Source organism: Magallana gigas, chromosome 10 (assembly GCF_963853765.1).
Source record: "Magallana gigas chromosome 10, xbMagGiga1.1, whole genome shotgun sequence".
NCBI lineage: Eukaryota > Metazoa > Mollusca > Bivalvia > Ostreida > Ostreidae > Magallana > Magallana gigas.
The window spans coordinates 4,018,886-4,038,618 of record NC_088862.1 but is presented as its reverse complement, the minus strand read 5'-3'; the positions used below and the strand labels follow the sequence as shown (position 1 = coordinate 4,038,618).

At 35.3% G+C, this 19,733-nt stretch overlaps 1 protein-coding gene, 1 long non-coding RNA gene and 1 other non-coding gene across 3 annotated transcripts; 1 reads left to right on the top strand and 2 right to left on the bottom strand.

Moving 5' to 3' along the window:
- The first annotated feature begins 614 nt into the window (after positions 1–614).
- On the top strand, positions 615–1,379 carry LOC136272053 (uncharacterized). The gene is made up of 2 exons (XR_010709936.1): positions 615–736; positions 1,245–1,379. It is a non-coding gene; the product is annotated as an uncharacterized lncRNA (long non-coding RNA).
- An 8,120-nt stretch (positions 1,380–9,499) lies between these two features.
- LOC117686114 (uncharacterized) lies at positions 9,500–12,553 on the bottom strand. The gene is made up of 2 exons (XR_010710202.1): positions 11,824–12,553; positions 9,500–11,680 (listed from the first exon to the last, which is right to left on the bottom strand). It is a non-coding gene; the product is annotated as an uncharacterized protein (transcript).
- A 3,221-nt stretch (positions 12,554–15,774) lies between these two features.
- Positions 15,775–18,095, bottom strand: LOC105320535 (uncharacterized). Its single transcript, XM_011418496.4, has 5 exons — positions 17,977–18,095; positions 17,584–17,673; positions 17,289–17,395; positions 16,444–16,691; positions 15,775–16,015 (listed from the first exon to the last, which is right to left on the bottom strand). Exons 2-5 carry the CDS (start codon positions 17,661–17,663, stop codon positions 15,836–15,838), a joined length of 615 nt encoding a protein of 204 aa, XP_011416798.3. The 5' UTR covers positions 17,664–17,673; positions 17,977–18,095; the 3' UTR covers positions 15,775–15,835.
- Between the last annotated feature and the right edge of the window lie 1,638 nt (positions 18,096–19,733).

Sequence of the window (19,733 nt, the reverse complement as noted above, 5' to 3'; positions counted from 1 at the left end):
AGATTTTAAATAGTACGAACAAATTTAGAAGTTTTTTGCAGTCGTATGTATTCCTACGCCAGAGTTCAATATAGTCACGTTCAACCATCGGCTGTCTCCGTACATCTCCGACAAGCAGAGAGTCAGTCAATATTTAGAGGTCGCATTATCAAGCTATCATGTGACCTGGTATCTCTTACTTGTCGGAGATTAACGGAGACAGCCGAGCATCTGGTTAAACGAGACTAGAGTTCATTATTAGTTGGATCCATATACTTCTTGAAATATTTCGAATACCGATACATAGTTTGATGAAATTAATTCTATTTTTTAAATATTACTCAACATGGTTCATAAGAGGTTTTCTCGAAATTATTGTCGAAAAAGTCCGAGGATCCATGTTATAAAAATGTGCGTCATTCAAATAGAGATTGTAAACTACTTGCCAAGCAAAATAACACATTGTTGATTTTAAGATAAATAATAATCGATAAAATCAACTCCCGTCAGTACTTCAGTACTTTGATTATAATTAATAAATAAATGCTTAGCACAAATACAATGAATATTGCTTGATTGTACATTTGTAATACGTATTTTCTCAGAGTAAAAAATCATGGTGTTGTCGATACGTAGGTTCGATTCAGCAAAACCTGAGGTCAGCAAGGGTGTGAACGGGTTGATTAAACGGAAGTTACAAGAGCCATCAAACACTGAAGATGAAAAGCCTTACCAACCAACTGAGTTAAAGCCATTTGTAAGAGAAAATGTGGGTACCGGTCACTTCAAATTTCCTACCTAGAATTTGCAATTACATATACCATTACATCTACATTTTGGTGTAAGATTTAGGCTTACTTCATTAAAATGTTTATATTATTTGATCCTCAATCTTGTGAATCCAATATATGTTTCTTTAAATGCAAAAGATGTCTGTTTTTCAAACCAATCATATCAATAAAAATCAAAAGACATTTTACTAAGTTATGCATATGTCATATAAAATAATTAAGTGCCACGGTATAAAGTTTTTTATTCCTATAAGTTCACACCTAAATCTAATGAATTTTAAATTTTAAAAAAATTCGATTTCTGTGCTTTTTTGTTTTCTTTTGTTTGTTTGTTTTTTTTTAAGTTTAGTTTTTCGAGTTTCATATTTTGAATATAAGAGAATCCATTATCATAACAACGTTCTTATTCTAAAATAAAGGTCAGACCTCGCAAAACAACAAAATAAGGAAGCTTATAAGATATGTGATTTTTAGGGGAAATGGCAAAGCAACAATTATGTTCGTCTATCTGGAGGAAGGGCAAAACAGAAATCGCCTCGCATGGCTGGATATTGGAGACGACCTGGATCTGGTAGTAGACCTGGAAGACCTAATAGATGGGGACGACCCGGTAGACCTGGAAGACCCAGTAAACCTGGAAGACCCGGTAGATGGGGACGACCCAGTAGACCTGGAAGAAGACCCAGTAGACCTGGAAGAAGACCCAGTAGACCACGACGGCCGAGGAGACGATCGGGTTCAAGAAGTAGACGCAGACGATCAAGATCCCGTGGTTAAGTCTGGAGGGAAATAAAATGGAAGGAATCTGTCCTGAGGAAATCATGCGCAATGAGTGTCACATGAAAAATCATCATATAAATTTCGGTTTTATTAAAGTTAGTTCAAGAAAAACGCTTTGAACGAAATATTGCACCAGAATAATTAACTGTAACAGATTGCTGTTTTGTTTATTTCATTGTATTAAGAAAAAAGAAAAGAAATTACATCCTGTAGAGTGGCTGATTTATCATGGAAGATTTCTGAGATATTAATAAATAATTATGCAAACTGATCTCGGTCTTTTATATTTATTATTTAGTTGAATTAAAAGTTTTAGAGAATTATTTTATATTTACATTTGCAAATCTTATCCTTTAATATTAATCTACTGATAAGCAAAAACGTTCATTTTTGGGCAAGGTTACATCAAGACATTTCGCCAATAAACTACGAAACGCCTTATTTGTTTACACCTTTGATATTTCAACATGATATCCGTACGCTATAATTGAATTTTACCAGATGAATAATTATTGAACAATAAATCAAAAACCTACTTTCATTTTTGAAAAACCAGCCCGAAATAGCAAAACTGAGAGTTAGGTGGTGGACAGACATTGGCGGATCCAGGTCAGTTGGAGTTTGCATCAAAATATAATTATGCTTGCAATGACGTAATGTTGAATGATTACGTAAAGAGAAAATATATTTACTGGAAAGTTGTTTAGGATCTTAAACTTATAAATTAAGGCATTTTGCAAATATACTGCAAATAAACTACAAAATACCCGCACCAGAGTACTTGCTTACACCTTTGGTATTTCAACACATGTGAGATGATGTCCATACGGTATAATTAAATTTAAGCTGATAAGTTATTATTGTGAAATTAATCAAAAGCCTACTTTCATTTTCGATAAACAAGCCCGAAATAGCCAAAATGAGAGTAAGGTGGTGGACAATTTTTATTGAAATTTTTAAAAACTATATCTACAAATAGCATTGTATTTTTTCTAACAGAATGTAACAATTTTTTGATGGGTTAATACGTTTGTTTCCATGTTGACGGTTTCCAAACTGTCCCTTGTTGGAAATACTTCCACTTATCAAAATACACCACTTGCAACAGAAATGAAGCAATGCTACATAGTTTGTAGATAGGTAAAGCTAGCTACTATTAACTGGCTACTAGTAACTGGCTACGAGAAGTAAGAAAAGCTAGCTACTAGTAACTGGCTACGAGATTAAATCAAAGTTGGCTACTAGTAACTGGTTACTAGTAACTGGCTACGAGAAGTAAGAAAAGCTAGCTACTAGTAGCTGAAACAAAGTTGGCTACTAGTTGCTAGTTACTGTCCAAGAGAGAAAACATACCTAGGATTTCTATTTGTATTCTTAATATGAATATTGCACTATATCATTATTTACTCACATTCCTATCATACTCTCATCGGTAATTGGTGCATTTCGTTTAAATGTCTCTATTTTAGACAATATTGTCCAGTTAACTCAAGTAGCTGTACTTATAGATTGAAAATATCAACAAGTATTATTATTTTAAACAATTTATCAAGTTAATAGCATGATATAACAACAAAATTACTCAGATATCTCTCTTAATCTCGTCAGCTACCAGTACATTTCGTTTCAATTACTTAGTATCTCCATTTTAAAGACAATTTTTTCATGCAACTCTAGTAGCCGTGCATAAAAATTGAAGATATCTTCAAGGGTTATTAATATCAACATTGTTACAGGTCATCCACATAATATTACGACACAATTACTCAGAATCCTCTCTTTATATAGTCAGCTACTCTGCATTTTGTTACAAATATCTTTATTTTTTGGCGGTTTTGTCAATATATCAAGTCATCATAATATTACGACACAATTACTCAGATATCTCTCTTTATGTAGTCAGCTACTACTGCATTTTGTTACAAATATCTTTTTTTTTTGGCGGTTTTGTCAATATGTCTCAAGTACCTATATATAAATTGAAAATATATACCAGTCTTGCTAAAATCAACATTCCTTCAAGTCATCCACATGATATTACGACACAATTACTCGGATATCTCTCTTTATGTAGTCAGCTACTAGTGCATTTTGTTACAAATATCTTTATTATTTGGCGGTTTTGTCAATATATCTCAAGTAGCTGTATATATAGATTGAAGATATATGCCAGTTTTGCTACAAGTAACATTCCTTCAAGTTATCCACATAATGGTAAGACACAATTACTCAGATATCTTCCATCTTTATGTCGTCAGCTACTAGTGCATTTTGTTACAAATATCTTTATTTTTGGGCGGTTTTGTCAATATATCTCAAGTAGCGCTATATATAGATCAAAGATATATGCCAGACATACTAATATTATCATTCCTTCAAGTCATCAACATAATATTAGGACATGCTTTCTCAGATATCTCTCTTTATGTCGTCAGCTACTAGTGCATTTTGTTTCAAATATCTTTATTTTTTGGCGGCTTTGTCACTATATCTTAAGAAGCTGTATATTTAAATTGACGATATATGCCAGACATGCTAATACAACATTCTGTCAAGTCTTCCACATAATATTACGACACAATTACTCAGATATCTCTCTTTATGTAGTCAGCTACTAGTGCATTTTGTTACACATATCTTATGGAGGGTAATCGTGTTCAAAAATCCAGACATGTAAACTTGTAAATCCGAATATGCAATCGTGTTGATATGTGAGCCTGAGTACGAATGAGTGTAATTTTGATTGTATAACCTAACAAACTCATGGATAAACACTTTAAAGTTGACCCCACAGACCTTCAATCTAATTTTCCTTACAGATGCCTAATTGCAGCCATAAAATGTTGTTTGTTATTTACATGTAACCTGCTACTTTAATACACACTTTCCATCTGTAATCTCTGCATTTGTATTTCCGTTTTCTGAAATATCACGGCTGACATCTTACAAATAGACAAACGTAAAGTGTTTGTCGAATTTTGACATGACCATATATGGAAACAGTGACGTCACTGATTGAAAAAGGCTAGCTGCAGGTAAAGGCATGCCGTAATCGCCGGAATAGCGACGGAATAATTTAAAAAAAATATATTAGGTGGGTCTATAATCATATTATCTCTGGATAACAACATTTCATAGAAAGTTTTATTTTTCGGAAAAATTAAATTATGAGATTGGTGTACATTTTATCAAGAGAATGTATAAAAGATGCGAGTATAGAATTCGATCGGCTTCAGATATCCTCTTAGAACTGAAAAAAATTACATTTAATGACTTTGTTTGAATACACGTGTATAAAGATATATACGCATTTTTATTCATAGGCGTCGGAACCGGGGGAGGGGGGGGGGCTAGGGGGGCTTAGCCCCCCCCCCCACTTTTTTTTGCCAAGTTAGACCTAACCATTAAGAACATAGCAACAGGGATAGTTCAGCCCCCCTCCCCCCACTTTTTCCTCGCAACAAACAAAATTGTTCCTTAAAAGGCCTTAAAGAGAATGAAATATTAAATTTTTCCACGAAAAATTACCAAAACTTTGCAGGTCGTTTTTGCATACCTCTGATATATGTATAATTGATCTTCAAAAAAACAACTTCCTATCTTGAAAACTGTTCGAGGAGTTATCGGTACAATAAGGGTACCTTTTTGTCAGCCACTCGCCTGCCCGCCATTTTTACTATTTCAATAATCGGAAACCCGTTTAAAAATTCTCTCTCAAAATTCTTAGAATTCAGAAGCAATGGAGTTACATGGGACCTCACGGCGGTCTTCGAACCCCATGACGCTCAAAATATATTTACTCACTTAGGAAATTTCTTGATCCGTCTCATTTCTAGAAAAGAGTACACATTGATTTATATTCAAGTTTAAATAACATGTCAGATTTTCTAAGAGAAATAAGATATTAGGCATTTCCTTTTATAATACCATGAGAATTATATTACAGAATTTAGCGCATTCGTCACATCGGCAACGACTTTTTTTTCTGCATGAACCTCTTCCTGTTTGGTCCAGTTTCAATCATAGCTCAATTTTTTTTTCTAAAATTGCATATTCGGATTTACAAGTTTACATGTCTGGATTTTCGAACCATAATATCTTTCCTTTTTTGCGGTTTTCTCAATATATCTCAAGTACCAGTATATATAGGTTGAAGATATATGCCAGTCATGATAATATCAACACATAATATTACGACACAATTACTCAGATATCTCTCTTTATGTAGTCAGCTACTAGTGCATTTTGTTACAAATATCTTTATTTTTTGGCGTTTTTGTCAATACATCTCAAGAAGCAATGTTGTGAAACTGTTGATTATGGCGGAAATAGTAATAAACTTACGGTATTAATTATCAAGAATGTTTAATGATCAGTGCATTATTCATACAAAGCTGAGACATAACTGTGCATCAAACTATTATCTTTGTAAACGTAATATTATAAATAATCCGTTGTGTTTATGTGGTCAAACAGAAGATGTGTATTTATATGGCAACAACAACCTACCTTTACATATCAACAAAAGCATTTTTGCTTCTGTACAAAGTTTATAGACGAATCCTTGAGATTTAAATAATATTTCTTTGTGTATATCAATATATTTTCTTTTGTTCTATATTCATTTGCATGACAACTATTGTTATATTTAAGGAGAGAAACTTGTAAGTTGTTAGAACTTGTTTCTGATCCTTTTGTTTAATCAATAAAATATGTTCAAAACAAAACCAGTGCATCCTTTTGAATTCAAGTTTCACTATGTTGATCCATAACATAGATAAACTATACAATGTTTTACTGATAGCAGAAACAATTCATATCGTTTATTATGATAAGATATATGTGTTCTCAAAAAATCGCAAACTATTGTAATGAATGGCCTAGCATGAACGTAACAAAAGGATATGGGGGCTACTCAAGTAGCAAGTAATCTTCAATTGTAGTTATCTAGCTAAAAAAGGACTAATTTCGCTTCTATTGGGAAAACCCACTTTACATTAAAATTACCGCTTTATGAAAGAAAATACAGGACGTAGCTTTTTCCGAGACGGAAAATGGATTGGGAAATACATGTATTATACTTTACACCTTTGACACGCACCTCTGATTTGAAACGAATTTTGGCATATTTGGGGGCCATATACTTACCCATGTTTCCTTTGAACTTTTCATCCTCAGCTTTTAAGAGACCATATAACTCCTGTGTACTAAGCCTATTCACATCTATGCCGTTGACAATAAGATGTTTAGGTTTGGTTGATTCAGACTTACGTATTGTCAAGACCATATAATAACACAGTATTATCATATAATTATAACAGAAACAAGTGCCTGTGAAAATTACTACTTTTCAATCAAATCAAATGTCCTTATACATGAATACATGAGATTGTTGTTTAATTACCCTTTTACGGGTAAAACTAAAGCAAGAAAACGTACATGTATTGTTCAAATGTAACATACCCAACAGTCTTGATCTCTGCATTATGAATAAGAAGATAAACGAACAGAAAGGAAATCACGGCAATCGTGACACATTTTTCCATAGTTCAGTTCTGTCCAATAAAAAAACCGCAGTAAATGAATTGTTCGTTTTAGCAAGTTTGCTTCTCTTGTATTTAAACTGCGGTAAAACTAAAACTTTCTTACAACCCAGATTATATACCGGTATTGTTAGAACATTTTAATTGTTACAGGAAGGACAATCGTAGAAGTGCAAGTTCATCGAACTCCCTCAGAAATCAAACAATTTATATGTAGCCACATATCTGGGTTTTTGTGGGGGGGGGGGGGGTTTCGGGTTTTTTTATTCGTTTTTTTCTCTCACTACGTTTGTATTTTGGATTTTTTTCAAAGGAAAAATCCGGTTATTCAAATGGTGAAAATGACGGGTGGCTGCCAAAAGGATATCCTTATTGTACGGATAACTCCTACAGTTTTCAAGATAGGTAGTTGTTGCTTTGCAAATCATTGTACATGTATCAAAAGTGAGCATATATTACTTGTATTGTGATTTTTAATGAAAAAAAATACCAGTTGTTGAACTCATCATTTTCTCGCAGAATATTGCAAATACGGTTGAAAAAAAAACCGATTATGGATACGTACATTTCAAATAAATAACTGCTTTGCTGTCACATCGACAGCTCTTTGATTGTTTGGTTGTTTTGTTTTTTTTTTGTTTTGGGGGTTTTTTTGGGGCAACAATTACTTATTATTTCTGTGGGTCTTTTTTTTTTTTTTTACATGTATCAGTAATAACTTGCTTTATCATTATCCCGAAAAATTATTTTAAAGTTGTAAAATCTCAGACAGAAAAAAACCATTTAATATTATATCAAATAAATACTCTTACCCAAATGCCTCGCGCTGATTCCTGCTTATGTATTCGATTTACGATATGGGGTTTATCTATATGTGCTTGTCTCGTCTCCTTATAACATATGTTACTTTATGGTGAAAATAAAAGTGGTGGAAGTTTATATTTACCATAAGACTTTGTTTAAATATCAAAGTTTGCTAAACAATTGTCAAAAAATGACGATTTGTTTAAGAGAGAAAAAATCAATGCATATAACGTTACATGCGTTTTGATTTAAAACTGAGTAAAAAAAATCGGGGCTGTATATACTGGTACATACGTCCGTTTGCTAAATATTATTTTGTTCTGTTCCTTTTTAACAGATGTCACTATAAAATCCTGGGTCAAGGAGATTTTCCATGCTGGAAGTACTAAAAGAACACTATTAAAAACATATAAAACTCCAAACCTAAAAAAGCTTTTAATTCAGTCAGAAAATTTAAGAACACTGGGTGGTCAACAATTCAGATTTTTTAATCTTAAGACATAACATACCGTATTTAGCTTATACATTTAACTCGGTAAAGAAACAATCCATATGTGATAGCACCAGGCTGAAGCTAGCAGCCACTTACAGCAGCCGCTAAGAAGCTAGCAGCCAATAAAAAATTCATCAAAGTATTGAGAGTACTCGAACGAAAATCATATTTTTGACTCAAGTCCTGTTACCAATAGAACAAGTAATCAAAGTGGCGTGAAATTTATTGACAAAAAATACATCAAACGCATATACACGTAAAACATGATTAAAGAATATGACAAAAATAATAGTTACAAAAACCCCATACACACTATTACAAAAATTACCAAACATACAAAAAGGCAGTGCAGCCACAAAGTAATGCTACTTTAAATGGAAGCAAAAATGGGTTGGGTGGGTGGGAGAAAAAAGAGCTGCTCGCCGAACAGCTTGCATATATATGGCGCCAAAACTTAACTGCAAATATTGCGCGTGGGATTGCGCAAGGAGCGATAACTCCCGCAAACCTGTGCATACAGGGACCATGTCAAAATTTATTTTATCATAATAAAAACCACTTTGACTCAAGTCCTGTTACCAATAGAACAAGTAATCAAAGTGGCGTGAAATTTATTGACAAAAAATAGATCAAACGCATATATACGTAAAACATGATTAAAGAATATGAGAAAAATAATAGTTACAAAAACCCCCAATCCCAAAATTTGTGGGGAAGATAAGAAAACTGATTTGTAACATATCTTGAATTGGAAGGTTATAAGTAACAAAAATACTAGTCTATTTAGCATTGGGAAGTGATTTACCAAAGAGGACCATGGTATCTAGTAAATTTGAAAAGTGAGGGTCAATGTATCTTAGCACTGCATCACTCGACCAGTATCCAATCGCTTTGATCTGATACACCGGCACACAAATCCGACTTAACCAGGTGGCTCCACCACGTCGAAAAGAATGACCCTTGATGTTACTGTCACCAATCCCTGCTTGTACAAGTATGGAATGTAGCTTTTGGCGGAAAATGCTGTAGGTAAAAACGGAACCTTTTCCTGAGAGAAGAAGAGGCCTAAAAAGATCTGCTGCTCTTGTAAGATGACGGTAAGCCTGCAGGGCTGATGCCGGACACATTTCCCCAGTAACTTGAGGAAGGATAACATTAAGCTCTCTTTCTCGAAACTGAATTGTCTTTGTATGTTGTAAGCAAAGTAGGTAGCCCCATGAACAGGGCATCAAATCAACTCTTCTGACATGTTTTGATGCCTCAAAAGGTCCTGTAATTGCAATGGTGCCTGGACGAAGCAGACCATAAAAGGCTATTAAACAAGCACACCAAAAGCCCGAGTCTTCAACTGATGAAAAGTCAAGGAAAGATCTCATCCGGAGAAGATGTGATGGTGTTATCGAATCGACAGGAAATTGGGCGGTACCCAATTCTCGCTTAATACCCATGAGCAAATATTTCAACTGGTAATCCTCTGGAATAGGGTCTGATAGATCACAAAGTTTGTGCATGTGTGGTATAATATTCAAGTATTGCTGAATTGAACAAAATTTGAAACACTTCACTTTGGCCAAGTAAGTCGCATATAACTGTAATGTTTTTGAAGTTGCTGGTAGTGGGGGCACACTGATATGGTCACAAAAATCCAGGTAAGTCTTCATATGAGTGCGATAAGTGGAAGTTGTTGAGTTAGCCCATGCCTTTCTTTTCAAAGCAGATGCTTGGTCTTGTAGGGACTGAACAGTGAATCCACCTGGCAAAGATAAATGGTAATGACATATGAGACAACAATGTTGCAATAGAAAAGTTATCGTGTTGCAGGGAAGGCACTAAGGAATACAGTTTTGTAAGTTGACCCGGCTCATGGAGACGGGAACATGCATCCCCAATGTTGTTTTGTTTGCCTGGTAAGTATTTAGCACTGATAACACAATTATACAGGGCAGATATCCAGAACAGAATGCGGCACATGAACTGTACAAGGGGAATCCTGGAAGTTCCTTTGTTAATCCACGACACGGCAGAAGAATTATCACTATGTATGATCACTTTACTATTCACAAAGTATTTACCTCACCTACACACAGACAAGAAAATAGCGATAAATTCTTTAACATTAATATGGGCCATGGCACAAGCTGGTAGATCTAATGGCCAATTAATGTAGAAGTAGTCTCCATTGTTGTATCCTCCACCTCCCTCAGAAGAAGCATCCGTCTGGAGTGAGGTGATGGGGCGTGGATCCTGTATACGACACGTGCCATTGAATATCGACATAAATGATATCCACCACTGAAGGTCTGCAAAGAAATCCTCAGTGAGCAACACTTTATGATGTCTCTCAGTCACAGCATTCTTCAAATCCAAAACTCGACGGAGAAAGGTATGACCACCACAGATCACTTGAGAGGCCCAATTGAGCTTTCCAATAAGTGTTTCTAACTGTCTAACACTAGCTCGCTTTCTCCGAGAAAAAGTTCCCAGTAAATTGTTGAAATCTTGTAGCTTTGATGATGGCAAGGATAGAGTCATTGTTACTGAATCTACTACCACCCCCAGGAATACCAGCTGCTGGGAAGGACCTTCAACCTTGGACCAGTTAATAGCAAAACCTAGCTCTCTAAGTAGGCTAAGAAGGGTATACATTGCTCTTGAACATTCATAATAGTTTTTCCCAAAAATCAAAAAATCATCAAGATAAGCAATTGCAGTATAACCATACACTTTCTTTAAAATTCTACAGACTGCACTACTAAGCCGTTGAAAAATTTGAGGGCTTTTAGCAGCGCCAAAGGGAAGCTTAGTGTCATACAAATATGTTGGCGACGTAGCATTTACAAACTGCCATTTTAACCCAGTAGCCCAATAGTTAGAAGGGTGAATGGGGACTGATATATAAGCAGACTGTAGATCTATCTTTGCAATATAACAACCTTCACTAATGAGCTTACTAACAACACGTAAATCCATGTATGAACATGAAGTATCCGACTGTACATAATCATTAATAGACATATGCAACGGACGACTAGCATCATGGATAAGCCTAACCTTAGAATGTGATTTAGGGATAGCTCCTAAGGCACTAACAATAGTAGGTTTGACACAAGTAGCCACATGATTTCCATTTGACAATTCATACAGTATCTGTTTCTCAACTTGTTCTGCATATTGAAAACATGACTGATAATTATCAACTTCACATGGGACAAGTCGCTGCTCAGCTCCCTCATCAATAATTCTAAAGCCCTCTTTTATCCCCTTACATAAGAAGTTGCGATCAAAATCATCTTGTAAATAAAATTCCCAAACAGAATACTTTAACCCTGAGGAGGAGTCAAAGCAGTAACCTGTCCCATTCCCTAGTTTTTTGGGTGAGACAGAGCATTATGAGTTTGTGAATAACAAACAAAACTACAATGTTGCAATTTACAGTTGGTAAAGTCACATGTTTCCATATTAAATTTCCTGCAAATCTCTTTGCCGTCAGGTGTGAATGGACCACGTCGACTTCCTTTCTGCTTGGAGGTACCCTCCTTCTTAGCGTTTGTTCCCAATGATCCTTGCAGAGTCTGCATGGTAAGGCTGTTGGGTTTAGAGATCAGTTGAAAATCCTGAAGGTGAGGACGAGATACACCCCATCGAAACTTTTCCTTGAATTGCAATTCTCTGTACTCACGGTCAAAGAGAAGGACACTACCTTTGACATACTTGTTGAATAAGCGATTAATGTACTTGGTATACTCCAGGTAGTCGCGTACTCCCTGGTCATCCAGTTCCTGATTAATGATCATTTCCTGCATAATGGCAGCATTACCATAGCCCCACTGTTCAATGGACAGTTTATAATAGTCACGATCAAGCTTTTTGTTTATCTTCACTCCAGTGTTGGTAAGAGTGAGAAGATCATCCTTCTCTTGTTGCATAATGGGGTCAAGCCAAACGTAGTTATGAACGAGTCTTACTTTCCCTTTATTACTGGATGGGCATTGTGTAAATGCAGTAGAAACATGAGAGGGGAACAAGTTCATAAGATTACTGAGGTCTACCGTACCTTGCAGGGGTTGTACATTCGGTGTAGGCTCAACTCCAGAAGCAGTCGCATGATTCTTAGGTGCGCGAGTTGTACTTGGGTTTTGGCCAGGGCTGTCTTTCTCTTGCATTGCCGCTATAGTCTGTCTGCAAGCATCAATATTCTGAAGAAGTTGCATCTATCGTTTATGTAGTTCTAAGGTCTGGAGCTCCTTCTCTAAAACGAGTATTTCACTAGATATATTTGGGGCTCTTGGGACTGCATGTATCCGCGGCGTGGTGGCCCGAACTTCCTCTGTTGATACCGTTGTTGCCAAGCCGCCGGAGGCCTCTAATTCTGCATGGCTGTCGCTCATTTCGTCTGACGAGTCGTCACACGATCTTATAAAGTCAAGAACCGCCCGGTCTCTGGAACGAAGATCGTATGGGTGAACCTCCTGCATGGAGAGAAAAAAGAGCTGCTCGCCGAACAGCTTGCATATATATGGCGCCAAAACTTAACTGCAAATATTGCGCATGGGATTGCGCAAGGAGCGATAACTCCCGCAAACCTGAGGCGTGTTCAACAGAGCGAGCGCTCGCGATTGCTCGCCAAAATTTGTGTTGCGAGTATAGGGAATTTTGGCGAGCGCTCGCGAGCGCTTGCTCTGTTGAACTCGCCTCTGTGCATACAGGGACCATGTCAAAAATTTTTTTATCATAATAAAAACCACTTACTTTATTATCTGCATATTTTAATTAATATCAAGAAGATTTATGCATGAATAATTTCTCTGAGCATGGACAATCTCGGAGGAAGTAAAGCTCGCCTGGAAAAACTATTGATGAGTTTGTGTCTAATGAATTCAATTGAATATTGGTATTTGTCTATAATTCTTATCCATAAAAATTAAACCCCAAGTCTGTTTTTTTTTTCTCCAAAAACAACATGCATCGAAAATCATAAAACTCCTCGTATTTTTACAAAAATGGGACGGTCAGACTTCTTACATTGTGATTTTATTCTCTTAAAAAAAATTACCCTCAATCGAAAATCAAAACGTTAGAAATCCAAAGATGAATTTGGGATTATATTGTGTCAGCCATGTTTTAACGTGAACCCTGGAGAAAAATTACAAACAGGAGACTATTTAGCTCACCCAAAATTTGCAGTTTTTAGCATTTCACAATGATATAGGAGTGAAAAGTGGTTCATTATCTACCTTATCTTGGAAGTGTACATCAAACGAATACCAGGACAGTGAAGAGGACCTATGGGGCTATTATTTCACGGTCTCAAATTTGGGTTTTAGGGGTACCACCAAGTGGCTACCAGGGGTTCTGGCTCATTTCAGGGGTTTATATCTCACTTGAGATTGACCACAATAACTTGGTAAAACTAGAATTAGGTAGAAAGCCTCGGTAGGTATTCATAATATGCGTTAGAGGGCACCTATGACCCGAAATTTGTCATATTTTAGCATTTCACCCCTATATCATTGTGAAATGCTAAAAACTGCAAAGTTCGTGTGAGCTAACTGGAACCTTGTATGGGTCATATGTGCCCTCTAACGCTTATTATGAATACCTCTTGAGGCCCTCTACCCAATCCTAGTTTTACCAAGTTCTTGTGGTCTCAAGTGAGATATAAACCCCTGAAATGATCCAGAACCCCTGGGAGCCACTTGGTGGTACCCCTACAGCCCAAATTTGAGACCGGGAAATAATAGCCCCATTGGTCCCCTACACTGTCCTGGTACCAGTTTAATGCAAACTTCAAAGATAAAAGACATAATGGCCCGCCTTTCATCCCTATATCATTGTGAAATGCTAAAAACTGCAAAGTTCGTGTGAGCTAACTGGAACCTTGTATGGGTCATAGGTGCCCTCTAACGCTTATTATGAATACCTTTTGAGGTCCTCTACCTAATTCTTGTTAAACCAAGTTATTGTGGTCAATCTCAAGTGAGATATAAACCCCTGAAATGAGCCAGAACCCCTGGGAGCCACTTGGTGGTACCCTACAGCCCAAATTTGAGACCGGGGAAAAATAGCCCCATAGGTCCCCTACACTGTCCTGGTATCCGTTTGATGCAAACTTCAAAGATAAAAGACATAATGGCCCGCCTTTCACACCTATATCATTGTGAAATGCTAAAATATGACAATGTCCGGATGAGCTAACTATTGGTTTTTTTCATTTTATGCCTTTTATCATGTCTTTTATATCATAATACATGACTGTCACTTTATACGATGTATATATTTTTTCTATTTGTATCAATAAGACTACACTTAGGATAACATTATTTTCATAACTAGACGCATGTATAACTCTTATCCAGGCGAGCTTTACTGCTTCGGAAGTCGTCAATGCTCGTACAAATTATTGAGCATTAATCATTTTGATATCAATTAAAATATGTTGATAATTAAGTGAAATATAATTTTTTGTTCGAATACTCTCAGTACTTTGGTGAATTACCTTATTGGCTGCTAGCTTCTACGGTCATAGTATACAGTTGTTGACTGTAGTTGCCTTCGGCCTTGGGCAACAGTTTGCGAGCCGGTCCGACAGATCAACTGTTGTCCTCGACCCAAGTCAACAACTGTTTTGTTATACCTCTTCTAATCAATAACACGTTTTCGCGGAATGTGACGTCACCGGTCAACAGTCTTTTTTAACAGTCGATTTTAACAGTTCCAATCTAACAGTTCCAGTCCAACAGTCAAAATGCTGGACTTTTTTTCGTATAGAGTTATATAGTAACTGTTGTACAGGGGTATAACAATGGCTGCTGTTAGTGGCTGCTAGCTTCAGCTTGGCTGTGATAGCTGCAGAATTTTCTTAAACATGTATTTTTTAATAACTCTACATATGTAGTTTTTATTAATCATTTTACAAGTACAATATCTTTCCTAATGCAAATTTTTATATGCCACGATAACAAGTAAAGAAAGCGACGCTTATAGATCTATCGTCGTAAATTAAAGTGGCCAACTACTACTTGAAATAGTTTCTCGAATCAGAGAAAATTACTGTAATATCGAGCTTGTAAACCGCAAATCATGAGTTCGAATCTAAAAAAAAATATAATAGTAAAAAAAAAAGATAAATAAAGAACGGTGCTGACACAACTTATTTTCTACTGTCCCAAAACATGCAACAGACAAGTTGAGATATTTCTATTACATAGTGACTACTTGATATTATTGAAAATGCAGGATTTATATTCTAACTGGATATTTTTTTTCTAAACGCCATAAAACCAACAAGTTTGATTCAACCTTTATTTATTTATTTATCAAATGAGTTAAATACAATGTAATATTACACGCAAAACAGTTTTATTTATTCCAGATCTTTAAGATCTTTATCCAAACGATATTAAATTTTCATATGGTGGTTTGCATCTGTGTACATAGCCACGTCATTATTGGTCATACCGAACTTTTCTGACCACTTTTCCACCAGTGTTTGATCGAATTTCTAGAGTAGGGCGTCCATTTTGAACGACGTTTCCATTGTTGGTGACTTTGCCGTGAGTGCTCGTTTTCCTTGCTGTTAATTGGTATTTTCCGTCCAATATTTTCCCTGTATATCCTTGTTGGCCCTTTAAGCAGTAAAATTATTTACACTAACAGCTTAGAATTATCACATTTTTACATAACTATCTGATTATTGTAGCTTTTAATGTCATAAAAATACTTTTAAGGAGGAGTGATTGTATAAACAAAACCTAGTCCGGTCAAAATAACTGAATGTTATATACAGTCTCTGATCAAAGTTGCCATTTATTACTAATGTATTGTTATTCAAATGCATCTATTTTATTGTGTACATGCATTTTATTGATTTTTTATTGAAGAAGTTTGATAACTTAGTATATATGTATAGTCTACGCCCGTTTCCTTGGAACCTTATTAAAACCTAAAGTTAATTCCGTGTTTTGCCAATGCTAAAAAAAATACACTTGACAATGTGTTTACTATAGTTAATTGATTTGGCTGCCGCTACATTAAACCTTTTCGGATTACTTACATTTTTCCCTGTAAATTGTTTAACGTCTGCTGGTTTGAATCTATGGAAATCCCTTTTTGCTGTCTCGAATCCCCCTTTCTTGAAGAACTGTTTGGTAAGCTTTCCACTACTTCTCGTGATGCGTGGAGTGCTTTTTGCAAGGGATCTAAACAGTGCTCTTCCGGCGGCCCATGCAACTCTTGCAACAATCGGAGCAACTCTCTTAACTCTGTGTCTGTCTTTCAAAGTCTGCTTACCAATCCATATATCTAAAATTAAAATTTTACCATGATAATTTATGAGTCAACAACATCGTTTTCCTCGTGTCGTTGATGCATTCTCTTTTTTAATTCTGTTTTTTTTCTACATGTATCGAAGGGGTATATACTAGTATTGTATGTACTGTGGAATCAATTAATTTCGTGGGGCCAATTTTCGTGGATTGCTTAAATTTTACAGGTTCATGGGAACGTAATTTTGTGTATTCTCTTAAACCTACAAAGGAAATATGACTTTATTACTCTAATTATTAATTCGTGAAGGCTGTTAATTCGTGGATGAGAGGTACCCACGAATTCCACGAAAATTGAGCCACTACGAATCTAATGATTCCACATTATTACGCGACGCAAAATAACTTTGGATAGTTTGTTTATAAACCGAGAAGCAGTTTGATATAGAAAAAAAACCCGCTGTCTATTATATATAACGTAGATAAAATTGACTTTAATATCTATGATTAAGATGGAATGAGACACCTCCAATTTATGACACGTTTTCTGACTTTTTAAACAATACTTGTGTTGGAATTTGTATTTTTGTAATACATTGCTCTCTTATGACTACTTATTAAATAGTACACTAACCCAACTCTCCCGTGAACTTTACATCTTCAGCATTGAGTAGATCATAAACCTCTGCATCGCTCAATTTCTCCACATCTATCCCGTCCACAATAACATGCTCCTGAGTTCTAAAACATAAAACCAACTACTCATGTACTTTAAATATAAACTATTACATATCCTTATCTGTATGTTGCAAAGTTCTCCCTACTAGAACACAGTGTGTAGAATGTTGCAAATATCATATTTAAAGGCGCATCGATGCAAATTAAGTTTTTTTAATTTATGCAAATCGCATGTCAGATAAAGAAAAAACCTGTTGTTCTCGCATTCAGCATTTTGCACCAAGACATAAACAACTAGAAGTACAGCCGAAACAGGTAGACCTCTCCTCATGTTTCCAAACCTGCCAAAAAATGAAATATTTGAATGTTATTTTTGAATCACAAAATTGTGTTTTCGTATACTAGTATTTGCTTTTGCCATTTCAAGACAATTTTTTTTTTTAGCGTTACATGAAAAATAAATTACATTTAATGCAATTATATTCAAAATCTTCAATTTCAGAATTATTTCAACATGTACAATTCCATGTTGAACAATATTATATTTTCCAAAAAAGCTGCACTTTAAGGAATACCTCATATATTTTTTGATGTTGAAAAACTTTTAGAACTTTAGAACTTAAAGGAATAAATGAAAAACTAACCTGGTGTTTCACTGTTGCGAACTCTCTACTTTCTTTGAAAAAAATGGAAATGGGTGGACTTAACAACTTTATATTTATGTACGTGTAAGCTGACGCATTTTGTAACAAATGTTTTCTTTTAATTAATAATACAGGACAAAATTACTGAAGTAATTAAAAATACGAAATAAAATTAATGATGTGTTTGTTAAGTTTTTGTTTCGTTGATTTATTGTGTATTATAGAGGGAGTGAATACTTATCATGCATAAGCAATGACAAACCTGGTTCTTGTTTACAATAATTTATACCAATAATTTACACTGTTTATAAGAAAAAATCGTGCGCGTTTTTTTAAGAAGGAAAATAAATCATAGCTTTCCCATAAAATTTTAGAAAATACGGGGAAATTTGTAAAGTAGCAGGATTTGAAATATGAACTCGCATCAGAGGTAACTAGAGGGCACTGCAAATGCACATTTGCACCGAATCGCATCAAACATTCATCTTGCAACCACCACAAGCATTTTTGACTGAATAAATTCAACCCAATATTCTGCCAATGTCAAATATAACTTCATGCAATTATTCCAACGTTTAAACCCATGATATTTACATCAGAGTATTTTTATTTATTTCGTAAAACATAAAGACATCGACAAAAGCAACTTACGTTCTATAACAGGCTTTAACGAAGGATATACGCATTTCTTAAACGTTCTAAAACTGTCTTTAAACAAATTAATCAGATGTTCCTCTTTTTGATATTTTTGAGGTTGACTTATATGCTTGAATTATTTCATGATATAGAACTGTCATGTTGTAAATTTTGAATTTACCGGGTGGCAGTAAATGCTAAATTAAATTGCCATGTTAAAAATTATGCATTTACTGCCACGCGGTAAATTAAAATTTTATAACATGACAGGAAAAATACTCTATCATCGTACACAACATTAAGAGCATGTGTACGGACTGAAAGGACTTATCCAAAAAAGTTCAAGTACTAGTACTAGAGAGAGAGAGAGAGAGAGAGAGAGAGAGAGAGAGAGAGAGAGAGAGAGAGAGAGAGAGAGAGAGAGAGAGAGAGAGAGAGAGAGAGAGAGGATCTACATGTATTATACTACATTGTCCAGATAGTTTGTAGTATGACTCCATTAAGCTGATTTTATCATACCTATTGTTCCTCAGGTGAGCGATGTGGCCCATGGGCCTCTTGTTGGTATTGTTAAAGTAAGTGAATCAACTAAATTGCACTATATGATATGGCCTGATAATTTCATTGTTACACTATTGCTTTCAACTTCCGTAGACTTGTAGCCCCATCCTACATTTGAAAGTCTTATTGTGTAACGTCATAGATGGCAATCGCTTATAAAAAAAATGTGTAAGAAAATAGTTCTTACCGACAGAATGTTTTGCAAAAGTATTATAACATAAAATGAAAGGTTGGTTTATGACTGTATACGTTTAGGTGTTAGTCACTTTAACATACATTGTAGAAGGAATGTAAATAACAGTGGCGTCGGAAGCAAATCGAATGGCGGGGAGGGGGGTTAACTAATCATCAGAAATCTTGTGACAAGCAAAAAAAAAAGCCTATTCATTCCCAAAATCATAAAATTCCTAATCCGTAAGGAAGGGGGGGGGGATAGTATACCCATGACTCCAATTTTTATATCACTATTAATATTTTATTTTTCAAAGAAACAATTATGTCTGCTGCGAGAAAAAAAAAGGGGGGGCTGTTGCAACCACTATTGAATTGAAACCACTATT